The sequence below is a fragment of the Vipera ursinii genome, assembly GCF_947247035.1.
Source record: "Vipera ursinii genome assembly, chromosome: 3".
Taxonomy (NCBI): Eukaryota; Metazoa; Chordata; class Lepidosauria; order Squamata; family Viperidae; genus Vipera; species Vipera ursinii.
The window spans coordinates 204,152,531-204,165,770 of NC_139516.1; the positions used below are offsets into that span (position 1 = coordinate 204,152,531).

General features: G+C 42.8%; 1 protein-coding gene across 1 annotated transcript in view; it reads right to left on the reverse strand.

Annotated features, from left to right (window-relative positions):
• NDRG1 (N-myc downstream regulated 1) overlaps window positions 1–13,240 on the reverse strand; it is a 54,627-nt gene that overhangs the window by 24,820 nt on the left and 16,567 nt on the right. Inside the window, exons 2-3 of the mRNA XM_083360097.1 lie at window positions 6,555–6,633; window positions 5,047–5,088 (exon numbers count right to left, since the gene is read on the reverse strand). Coding sequence (XP_083216223.1) covers window positions 5,047–5,088; window positions 6,555–6,617 — 105 coding nt within the window. The 5' untranslated portion in view covers window positions 6,618–6,633. The remainder of the gene's footprint in view (window positions 1–5,046; window positions 5,089–6,554; window positions 6,634–13,240) is intronic.

The window sequence follows — 13,240 nt, forward strand, 5'->3', positions numbered from 1 at the left end:
GCCCTGTCCCTAAAGTTTCAGCACCCGCGTATAAGACGACCCCTGACTTTTGAGAAGATTTTCATGGGTTAAAAAGTCGTCTTATACACCAGAAAATACAGTAAATTTAATTATAATAAAAAACCCATCAAGTACAAATTTCCCTCCTACATCACATAGCCCAAGAAGACAAGCCTTTTTGTCAAAGCCTTTAACTGTGCAAAATGGTATATTGTAAGATGACATTTTTTTAAGCAAGGTACCTCAAGTGGGCTAACTTACAGAATGCATCTAAAATCTAGACTCATGACTCCCAGGGAATTGACTCAGGTTGACCCAAGGTTGACTCAGCCTTCCATCCTTCCGAGGTAGGTAAAATGAGGACCCAGATTGTTGGGGGCAATTAAGCTGACTTTGTAATAATGCCGCTTGGGGGGGTGTGTGTGAAAGCCCTAATAAGCAGGCATATACATAGAATGAAGGCTACTGCTAAGCTTGTAAGCCGCCCTGAGTCTTCGGAGAAGGGCGGGATATAAATGGAATTAAAATAAATAAATAAATAAAAATAAAATAAAAAATTGAAATTTGGTAAATTTTATAAAACATTTTGATATAAAGGTTATCACAAAACACTTATGGCATTCAAAATGTCATAAAACCTTTCTGGAGGGCAATTTCTGATGTTTCACTGTGCTGTACAGTTCATCACGGGCTACTTTCAAGGCAGATAATCTCTCTGAATTTTTTAAAAAAACTTTTCCAGAAGATTAGAAGCTATGCCATCATTGAAAATGTTGAAGAATCTGGTAAGGCTATATCTCTAAAGCAATGAGCTAACAGGTCACGGTTCTTGAGTGTGTGTGCGTGCGTGTTTTAAAGTTTTAAAGTGAACATAAAAACATATATGAACTAATTCAGAAGCAACAAAGAAAGAGAAAGGAAGGGGGGGGGAAACAAAAGTGCAGAAAGAAAGGATAAAAGGAAATAAAAGGAAGGTTGCAATTTCCTTTGCAGTGAATACAAGTACGGTATGATTGCAAAGCTATCACTCACTCCGTGATTACAAAGCTCATTTTTTCTTAATATCCATTCCCCCCCCCCCTTAATCATCAGAACCACACATCATACATGCATTTTTCTCTGTTTCATGCAAAAAAGTCTGCAAGGCGTTTCCAGTCAGTCATAAATACAGGTATTTTCTTATTTCTAATCCAAGAAAAATAATGCTTCCAAAATTTACCCCCAACTTTGAAATCCCAGCAAGAGTGACAAACAATAATTTTTTGCTTGTTTTGTTTCTGGCTTTCTGTATCCCCTTTCCTTCCCCAAATACTTACAGCGTTATGCAACAAATAGGCAGTATCTTCCACATCGAGCACCATTTTTAGAAAGTACAGTTTGAAGTTAACCACAACAAATCCAACGAGAAAAATAAATATCGACTTTTGCTTGGGATCTGGAGAGCAACTGATTTTTATAGCTAAGCCACTGCCCTGCTTAAGCCTTGAATTCCCAGCAAGGAAACTATTGCGCGACATCATCCTTAAATCAGATTTAAAGTAGGCTTAACAGCAGGAATCTGGGTTCTGCCATCCAGCAAACATTGTGTGCACGTGCGTGTTGCAAAGGACGATAATTATTGTCCAGACAAGCCCTGTCTTACAAGTACAGCAGTGCGCTTTGCATATCTTAATTTTTGCAGTGTTTTTAATTTTATTAGGATTTTTAAAATATTTTCATAATGGTTGTTTTATACTTGGTTGTTTTACTGATTATGCTACGCTGCCCGAATCGCTTCTTGTGAGATGGGAGGCCATATAAATGTGTTACATAAATAAGTACGCAAATCAAATTGACGCTAAAGACACATAACTAAGCTTGAGCAGAATAACAAAGTACCTCCTGTACAAATGCAATGGTAAAACTTTAAAACAACTTCACGCTCCCCTTTGCTTCCTCAGGAAAAGGACACCAATGGAAGAATACCTGCTTTCTTGCTTGAGCAGGGGGTTGGACTAGAAGACCTCCACAGTCCCTTCCAGCTCTAGTCTAAACTGAAATTGAAATTGAAATATCTATCAAAAGATCTCAGGCACTTCTCAGGATTTCTTCCCTGAAAAACTCTATCCTGCAGGAGGATTCAAAGACGCAGAAGGCATGCTGCAAACGTTTTAGCTGTCTTGAAGAAACTCAGGAGAGGAAACGCTTACCTTAACTCCCATAAAAGGGATGGTGACTAAGAAGGTCTTTCTCTGTGGTCCCTGATAAAGGACACTTAACCTTTCCTTCCAGATTTTAATAGCAACAGCCCATTGAAAAATCTGCCTTCCCCAAACAGGTTATTATCTACCAGACCACTAAACTTTTAAGCTGCATAGAAGGTTGGGCTTCAGGAGATTATCCATGCCATCGTAACCACTACTAGACAAGGATTAGAATCAAATTTAATATATGGTCTACGTGTCCTTCAGTCCTTGTTCTAAGCCCTACTCCACCAGTCAGCTGTCTCCAGGCTGGCCAAATGGTCATCCCTGGGTGAAATCAGCTGGGCTTGCAGTAGGCTTCCCCCAAGAAAACAGATGGCGTCTCATCCTCATCAGTTGATCGTTAAGAAGCTCTTTGCTGACCACCCTGTGCTACAACCCTCGCCTTGGTAATAAAAATATCCCAGGTACGCTAATCCGACAGGAGGCTGAAGATAAACCTGCCATCTGGCACCTTGCAGAAAGCTGGGTGTGGTCTGCAGACTAGGCAACACTGCTGCACGTTGCTATGGGAGAAACCAGTCCAAGAAAAGAGGTCACCCACTTTCTGGAATGCAGTAGTCAACAGCTGTGCTGACAACCTCCACCTTGAGAGGTGTTTCTATGTCAGCTCTGCAAAAGCAGTGCTCCTGTCCAGGCAGCTGCTGTCCAGTTGCATTTTGTGATTCTTATTAAAATTCAGATCGACATGGTTGCCTAGTGGTGAAGACTCTCACCTCCCACTCTGAAGGTTGAGAGTTCAATCCTAGGAAGCGACAGATGTTACTCTTTTACGGAGTAAAGGAAAAAAATAATCTGCTGTGAACTCTGCATAGGCATCAGAAAGGGCATCCAGCCAGTAAACGCTGAGCTCCAGCCAGTCACACCGACTCTACCCCAAATTAAAGGACTACAGGGATGTAAAAAAACCAAAAACCAAATTAAAATTTAGATTGGGAGCCAAAGCAGGTATGTAGCAGGTAGCTCTTTTTCAGAGAGAGAGGTGAGCCATATCCGTGGGACCTGCTGAGACTTCAAGCAAAAGGCCAGGGGACACGTTCTAAGTGGTGGGCAGGGTCAAGGCATGAGATTTTGAGTTTAGTTTTGATTTAGACTGGATCAAAATAAAAGCAAATTAGATGCAGTGGAAAGCAGGCGTCCTCAAGGTGACACCCTGCAATGACATTTCAGACAAATGGTTGTCAAGTGTCTTCTTAAAAACTTCCAGTGTTGGAGCATTCACAGTTTCTGGAGGCAGGTTGTTCCACTGGTTAATTGTTCTAACTGTCAGGAAATTTCTCCTTAGTTCTAGGTTGCTTCTCTCCTTGACTAGTTTCCATCCATCCATCCCTTCTTGTCCTGCCTTCAGGTGCTTTGGAGAATAGCTTGACTCCCTCTTCTTTGTGGCAGTCCGAGATATAATACTGCTGACTGACCTTGATACACAGGTAATCTTTTCTGAATGGAGCGACACACTGTGTAATCCTGGCTTTCATTTATTAGAACTGCAAAGCCAGAGGGGGCAAGATTTGTTAACCTAATTGCTACAATTCTGGAGAAAGAGATGGATTGGGTCACAGCACCACAATGTGTTGATGAGTGCTTTCCCTAAGACAGGGGTAGGCAACCTTGGCTCTTTTATGAGTTGTGGACTTCAGCTCCCAGAATTCCTGAGCCAGCATGGCTCAGCTTGGAAACCTCTCCCTTTCCCCTCAGCATGGCTGGCTCAGGAATTCTGGGAGTTGAAGTCCAGGAGTCATAGAGTGGCCTAGATGAGGGGTAGGCAACCTTGGCTCTTTTATGACTCATGGACTTCAACTCCCAGAATTCCTGAGCCAGCCTGGCTCAGAGCTGGAAAACTCTCCCTTTCCCCTCAGCATGGCTGGCTCAGGAATTCTGGGAGTTGAAGTCCACGAGTCATAAAAGAGCCAAGGTTGCCTACCCCTGCTAAGAGGACCACATGCATATCATCTGAACCTGGGAAAGCCTAGGAGCCCTGGTGCCACAGTGCTTAGAATGCAGCATTGCAGGCTAACTCTGCCCACAGCCTGGAGTTCGATCCTGACAAGGCTCAAGGTTGACTCAGCCTTCCATCCTTCCCAGGTCGGTTAAATGAGGACCCAGATTGTTGGGGGCAATATTCAAGTAATGCCGACATTGTTATTCGCCCACAGAGGGCTGTCAAGCACTATGGGGCACTATATAAGTGCTACTGCTGTTGCTATCTGGATGGGTCATCCCAACAAGTTGAAGAGTTAATGGTCATAGGGAATCAGGGTTTGTTAGCCCTGATGGCAGTGGGATTACCTCTGAACTATTTTTTCTGGGCAGCTGCCTCCCTTCCCAGTACCTGGTTAGTAGAAGCAGTGCTTCACGGAGAATAGCTTTAGCATCCTTGGCCACTAGACCACGCCCTCCGCCTGGCTCAAAGGGAGATTTTGCAAGCACCCTGGCAAACAGTGTCTCCATCCTTGTGGTACTGGTGAAGTGGAGGGCATTAGAGTAGTTTAGCCAGTCTTACATAGTGATTTAGAAATCTTTCAGGAAACAACTATTCCTGAGGATCTGAAGGCTTCGGAAAAACAACACAAAAGCCAGGGTAAACGCAAGCAAACAGTACACACATCAAACTCAGCCACTTGTTCATCTGCCAACTTTAATCAGAAATGTGCTTTTCCAAGAGCCCTTTTCCATAAGTGCTTCTGTGAAACACTCACGTTACAGCTTATATTATAGCTATCAGCTGTCTCCATGGGCCACCGATATTTCATTAGATGCCTACGGCGATATTTAACAGTTGTAACGTTTGTTCTACCACACTTACCTGAACGTCATCATCAATATCAGGCAGGAGACGAGTGATGGCCTAGAAAAGAAAGGTTACAAGAGGGTTACAAGAGAAGAAAACCCCAAAGGTTTCATTTCTGAAACAAAGGCTGTGGAGATCTCTTATTAGCTTTGTCCCATTTATATAAAAGTTTAGTGAGATAGGATCTCTCCTCATATGGAGAGAGGATCCCTCCAAACCAATGGGGCAAAAGTTAACAATGATCATTGAGAAGCCCATTAACCCTAAAATACAACAAAGCCTGGATCCAATCCAGAAATAAGATCAGACTGTACTGGCAAATAAGGCCAGACTCTACAGAAGCTATTAAAAAAACCCCCATCCATCGTTCCTTCCGTAAGCAGAAATCTGATTCATATCATTTGCAGTTCTTCAGAGACATTCACCCTGCTGATTGGGACTTGCAGGAGGATGAAATGAGGGTGTCCCAGCTTATTGGTGGCCCATGTGATGCCTCCCCCCCAGTAAAATTGATTTTACTCAGTCACTAAACTTCCGTTTACACAAATGACCACTCCCTGTGTATTTAAACACCATAAAAGGCATCTCCCTGGAGAAGTCGATCTTGCCAAATGATGGGAAGCAATTCTTAAATCTTATTTGTCCATAATGCAGGGGGTAGAGCAGTGACGCAAAGTTCGTAGGGTCCATAGCTGTGGTATTACTACTACTACTACTGCAACATTATTATTACTACTACTACTAATACTACTACTACTACTATTATTATTATTATTATTATTATTATTATTATTATTATTATTATTATTATTATTATTATTATTATTTTCACCCCCTCCAAAACAGAGGTTTAGCTAAGGTCATTTTAGTATTGTATGTCCCTTTACGTCACTTCAAAATGGAAGTCGCTCCATAGGTTTTCAGCTATTTTATTACAGGAAGCTCTGCAGAGAGTTCAATTTGCTCACCGTTAATCTATACTTTTCATTTCATAGCAACATTCTGGGGAGCCAGTATCTTGTAACAGGTAAAAGAGCCAAACGTCCCCAGGTATTTTTGAAATCAGCCACTTTCTCTCTGTCCATCCTATCTCACAACTGCCAAATAGCTTTCTTCTGAGCTCCAGAAGAGAGGATGAAAATTTAAGGAAGACTAGAATAATGAATTACGTTTGTGAAATACAAGCGTTCTACAAGAAGCAGGTATGCTAAGGCAACAATCGGACAGAACAAATGATATGGGCCACTTTAAAAAAAAAAACTTTACATGGCAGTAGAGATGAAAATCACTGACAAGTAAGTACTGGGGAGGATTATACCATAAATGATGTCCCTACTGCACTTCAGAACAGGATCTGCAATTTGAGAATCTGGAAGATTTGGCAAGTCTTTCTGGTGCCAATTATGCAAATTTATCTCTTAAGCAGACAACAAACCCCGCTCCCTTCTAGCACTGATGATGTTACCTAGTTGGGTAATAAAACGTCTGCAAGAAAGCAACCAGACTCAGAGAACACAACTTACCTCTTCTTTGTCTACTAAAGGTTTCTGCTCTGCAACACGAGATTCCGGACCATCTGACGACATTGTCAGCAGTTGGTACCTAAGAAAATGCAGAAATGTTCCTTAGGACCAGAATGTTGTACATACATATCTACCAAAAGAAAGAACATTTGAAGCTCCAGGTTGAACTGTGGGATCCTTGATGCTCTCTGAGCTTGTTTTCTTGCAGACATTTCATCGCCCAACTAGGTAACTTCATCAGTGCCGATGTTACCTTGTTTGGTAACGAAACATCTGCTAGAAAACCACCAAGCTCAGAGAATACCACATATCTGTGTTTTTGTGAGATTTGAGTTTTTTTTTTCAACGCCAAAAGCCTAAAGCTGAATAGACCTCTGCAGAGGTGCCCGACAGGTCCCACAGAACATGGACCGATGATGCTATGAGATGTTTCAGGCAGCAGAAGACCTGCCTTCCAGAATTCTCTTGACCAAAAACGCAAAGCTGCCAGACCTGACCGTTGCTTCTGTCTCGCTTTTGCAAAATCAGCACAGCTTCTGATGTGGAACAATGACCCACAACTGGGTGGCTTGTCAACACTGAAAATCCATTCACTTAGTTAGATGGAGTAAAACAGGAGAGGCGAAATGACTAGAGGAAGGAGGTTCAGTTGTGATTCCTGCTGTGATGTGCATTTGGGACAATGTGCATTTTTTTTTCTGTTTCAACAATCAGCTGAAAAAAAAGAGTTACAGGGCAGAGCCAATGCACTGACAGGGTCACTGACAAGATAAAGCACGGGTGACTATCAGCAAAAAAGCATTTAAAATAACAACAGTGAATATTACAACATAATGAGAATACATATAGATCATCTGTAATTGTATTCGAAAAGGCACGTAAGTTTGAATTTCCCTCACCCTCTCAAACAAGGGATTTCTGTGCATGCAGAAAAGACCTTCCAAACGGTTGAGTTTGGTTAACTTCTGAATCAAATCAAATTATAAGAGTTACGTAATCACAGAACGTATCTGTGTGGTTAGGATCAGGCAGCAGAATTATAGATAAAATTAAGCAATGTATCTTAGGACAGGGTTGACTCTCATTATTCTGACTCTTTCCCTCTGTGATAATTGGTAGGTGATGACCAAAAAGTAGACAGAACGGAGCCAAGAACCCAACCGATAAAGAAATTCTCATTTACTTTCAAGGTACGGATGATTAAATGGCACCGATATTGCAACTCAGCGGTTAGTTGCAATTAATATAACAGGACCTTCTTAATGATGGGAAACCAGAGCTTCTGTAGAAGGTATTTAGAAGGTAGACTGAATGCATGGTCTAGTGCAAGGGTAGGCAACCTTGGCTCTTTTATGACTGGTGCACTTCAACTCCCAGAATTCCTGGGCCAGCATGGCTCAGCTTGGAAACCTCTCCCTTTCCCCTCAGCATGGCTGGCTCAGGAATTCTGGGAGTTGAAGTCCACGAGTCATAAAGCGGCCTAGGACTAGGCCAGGGGTAGGCAACCTTGGCTCTTTTATGACTCGTGGACTTCAACTCCCAGAATTCCTGAGCCAGCATGGCTCAGCTTGGAAACCTCTCCCTTTCGCCTCAGCCTGGCTGGCTCAGGAATTCTGGGAATTGAAGTCCACGAGTCATAAAAGAGCCAAGGTTGCCTACTCCTGGTCTAGGAGTAGGTAACTTTGAGGAATCCATGGGAATATTTGACATTTTCAGATTATATGACGGTGTTTTCACAGTACAACAGTTAGAACTGACCTGTCCAGTTCTACAAAACACATGTAAAAGGCAAATGCCTAGATGACATGTCCACCCTCCTGCATGTTTCACCCCATTTTATTGTGCTGTTCACTTCCTCTCCGCCAGAAACCTTCTGAACAAGGACCTCAGGAGAGGAAACCCAACATTTTGGTTTCTAAAAAACGCCAGTGCTGCTGATGTAAGTCTTTGAGATGTCCTTGTAAACTAATACAATTTGGGAGGCTGTATCACAGCAGGAAAGACTTCCTTTGCATTTATTTTGAATTTAAATAATCTAAAATAAAACAAAGCCAGAGAGGAAGGAACTTGGTGGTCACCCAAGGTTGTGTTCGTGAACTCCAGGCTATCTAGAGTTTGGTAGACATTCCAAGAAAGAGGAGGACAGAGGATTGAGATTACTGTTATCAAGGGACATTACTCAAAACATAAAGTAAGTTTTGATTTCCCTTCCCCAAATTAAGAGAAACCGGATGAGGATTGAGTATTAGAAGAACTCCATGGTCTAACATTGTGAGCTGAACACGTCAATCTCCTCATTTCAAGTAAATCACATAAAATTAACGAACAAAACCAGGGGAGGACTGAACTCCTACTGTTTTCATAGCAGGGGGTCCCGGAGGCCTCACAGAACAAGTTTCCTGACCGCAAAACACATAATGAAGTTCCGCCACAGCCAGCGTGGGGTCACTGATAAGGTCTCTCATTAGCTGTCCTTCAAACAAGACAACATGGCCTTTCCATCCGGAGGTCGGTCTGATTCAGGCATCCAAAACAGGATCCGGTCAATTAAGTATGCTTCAAAGTATCGATAAGGATTTCTCCTTTGAAAAAAAACAACAACTGTTTTAAGCTGTGTTAAACTGAGGCCAAGCTAGCTAGCCTTCCTTCCTAAGGGGGGGAAAAATGAAACTTTGGTCATTTCATCAGGATCCCGCAAAGTATTGGTACTGCTTTGTAAAAACCTAGTCAAGACCAGACCTGGAATACTGCAGCCAGTTTTGGTCACCATACTACAAAAAAGATGTTGAGACTCTTGAAAAAGTTCAGAGAATGGCAACTAAGACGATCAAAGGCCTGGAGACTATTTATTTACTTACTTATTTATTTATTTATTTATTTTAATCCCATTTATATCCCGCCCTTCTCCGAAGACTCAGGGTGGCTTATGAAGAACGGCTGCAGGACTTGGGTTGGGCTAGTCCAGGGGTAGGCAACCTTGGCTCTTTTATGATTCGTGGAGGCTCAGGAATTCTGGGAGTTGAAGTCCACGAGTCATAAAAGAGGCAAGGTTGCCTACCCCTGGGCTAGTCTAAAGAAAAGAAGAAATAGGGGAGACATGATAGCAGTGTTCCAGTATCCGAGGGGATGCCGCAAGGCAGAGGGGGCCAAGTTATTCTCCAAAGCACCAGAGGGCAGGACAAGAAACAACAGTTGGAAACTGATCAGCGAGAGAAGCAACCTGGCATTAAGGAGAAACTTCCTAACAGTGAGGACAATTAACCAGTGGAACAGCTGGCCTCCAGAAATTATGGGCGCTCCATCACTGGAGGTTTTTAAGAAGAGACTAGACCAGGGGTAGGCAACCTTGGCTCTTTTATGACTCGTGGACTTCAACTCCCAGAATTCCTGAGCCAGCAGAAATTGGCTGGTTCAGGAATTCTGGGAGTTGAAGTCCATTAGTCATAAAAGAGCCAAGGTTGCCTACCCCTGGACTAGTCACTTGTCTGAAATGGCATAGGTTCTCCCGCTTGCACAGGGGGCTGGACTAGAAGACCTCCAAGGTCCCTTCCAGTTCTTCTCTATTCTATCATAAAGAAGGACAGAATACCAAACCAGAAAAAAAAAAAGAACAATCGACCACATGGACCGCTTTCTTCTTGCCTCCAGAGGGAGTTCAGAGCACACCGAGAAACTATTTGGAGCTCAGGCACCTTCAGAGAATCCAAGGACAGAGGTCCCTTACGGCTGATTCCGGCAATATAAATCACATGCATGCCTTGTAAATCCAGCTTGTGGCTAATATGGAGTGCACGTAAACAAGATAACACTCCTACCCCATACAAAAATACCTCGTAAAATAAGAAATAGTTCTTTAAAGAAAAAAATTTCATGCACAATCTGTTCTGGTGCGGTGCCTGCCAGATAATTTAACACTGGGCTCGCCTTCTGACTAAAAGCTGCACGCCCATCATTTGCACACAAAGACATCTGGAGCACTTCGGTTTGGGGAAAAGTTATTTGCTACCTTCCGCATCTCAGGGAGACGGGCGCATCGCTAGCTCTGTTTTAGTCCCTTTTATCGGGGATGACTCTCGAGGTAGCGTGAAAAAGGCAAGCCAAACTAAGAATCCCACGTCAGGAGTCCTTTTATTGAAACAGATATAGCAGCTGAATCTTGCAAGCAATGGATGGAAACTAGCCAAAGAAAGAAGCAACCTAGAACTAAGGAGAAACTTCCTGACAGTTAAAACAATTGACCAGTGGAACAACCTGCCTCCAGAAGCTGTGGATGCTCCAACACTGGAAGTTTTTAAGAAGAGACTGGACATTTATTGTCTGAAATGGTATAGGGCAGTGATGGCGAACTTTTTAGAGACCAAGTGCCCAAACTGCAACCCCAAACCCACTTATGTATCATCAGGTGTCGGGTGGGTGTGGTCCATTGGGTGGGCGTGGCCCATTGGGTGGACGTGGCGGCGGTAGTAATGGCAGACTGGGTGGGACTAAAAAATTCAATCAATCAATTCCAACTTTGCAATATCTTTTTTTTCTTCACGAGACGTTGAAATTGATTGATTAAACCTTTTCTCTTTTTTGCACATGGCAGCGGAGGCCTAAAACGAAAAGGTTTTATAAAACCCAGCTGAAGGCCTAGGACTGGGGTGACAGCACGTGTGCCCACAGAGAGGGCTCTGCGTGCCACATTTGGCCTGCGTGCCATAGGTTCGCCACCACGGGTATAGGGTTTCCTGCCTGAGCAGGGGGTTGGAGCAGATGACCTGCAAGGTCCCTTCCAACGCTTTATTATTTTGAATGTGGTTCCTTCCTCCCTCTTTTTATTTTTGTGTGAATTGGGCAGCGGCTTGTCTGCGATGTTTTCTCAAGTTACTTTCTTGGATGTGGCTCAAGCCCCTCTTATCTGACCACTGCTTTAGTAATGGCTCTCCCTGCCTTCGTGGCCATTCCCGCTGGCCTCCATGTTTAATTTTATTTAATCCCATTTTTATATCCCGCCCTTCTCCGAAGACTCAGGGCGGCTTACAATTTAAGCACAAATCAAATGTGCTTAGCAATAGCCTTCATTCTATGTATATGCCTGCTTATTAGGGCTTTTGCCCCCCCCCAAGCGGCATTATTACAAAGTCAGCTTATTGCCCCCAACAATCTGGGTCCTCATTTTACCTACCTAGGAAGGATGGAAGGCTGAGTCAACCTTGAGCCTGGTAGGACTCGAACCTGCACCAATTGCAGGCAGCTGGTGTTACTTAAGGAGGCATTAGCCCACTGCTCCACCAACCTCACCTGCAGATTTGAAGGCTGAACATCCAAGCCTCAGCATCTTCAGGATACAGAAGGTTGCAGTTAAAGAAATAGAAAGATTTTGAATATAAATGAAGATTAGCTTTAAGAGGTCTGAACCCCTCAAGTAATATAGCATGCCTTCTTTCTTTTTTTTTTTTCCTTTTGTGTTTGGTTTTTGGACACGAGAATATATAAAAATGTTGGGATGGTTTACATAAAAGAAATGTTTTCTCCGTTTTGTCTCCCCCCCCCTTGTTTTTCTTTAAGATATGAGAAATGTAAAAACGTGATGGCTTGTATGAGGAAAAAAAGACTTAAATACTTAAGTGTAACTAATTTTGAGAAAATCTTAACCAGGAAGAATGTTTTGAATACTGTGGGGAAAACAAATTTGAATAAGAATGTAAACAGGATTTATGATGAGGCAATCAAGATGATTAATGAAAAAAAGCTTTATATTGATGTGGTTATTATTTGCAGAAACGTGAGAAAAATGTTTATATTCAATTGCCATTTATTTGAATAAGAACTGTATTAATTTAAGGTTGGCAAAAGAGAATATTATTGGAAGAAGAGGAAATCCAGTAAAGCTATTATATGGACTATAGACTTAACTGTTATTGTTTTTTTAAACATTAACCCAGACAACATGATGTTTACCAAATATTAAGGCGTATGTTAAAAGGTTGCAGCCTATATGCCTACCACTTCCTTCCTCCAGAATCCCAGCTCACAGAGTGAATGTGTGCATGCAGGATAGTAGAATGTGACAAACCTGTTCCTTTCAGAAGCCTTCCACACCAAACAATGTTCAGTGTCGAGCTGAACAGGCCATAGCCATCACATAAACATGTGCTTTGCACATCAAAATAGGATTCATGGTTTGCATGAAGAGAATTGTGGCTTCTCGTTTCTGGTTCTGTGTGCACGCAGCCCCAGGGGTATGTTGACTATTGACAGCAATGCTCAACAGTGCAGGAATCCAACTTAAGTGGGTGGCTTGATTAACAAACCTTGATTAAGCAAAAGATGACTTGCTATCATGCGTGAATCTGCCAGACAGCCCAGGCGGATGGACCCCAGCATGCTGCTCCCCTCACACCACGTCCCATATTTTTTTGGGTGCCTTTACACATGGCTGCCGCATCATGGGTGAACTACCCCATACATTTGGGGAATGGAATTAAATAAGCAATCAAGGCTTCCTGAGCAAACGTGGAGATGATACCTCACACAGGGCCAAGAGAATTGCCCAGCTGGGCAGGCTCAAAATGATCCACTTCTTAAGCAATTCAGGATTATATAAGGATCCATCCAAGGATCAGGAGGTGATCGTGCCATTTCTAACCACGGGAAATGAATCACTTGAACTACACCGGCACACAGGTCTTTTTCTGGCAGGT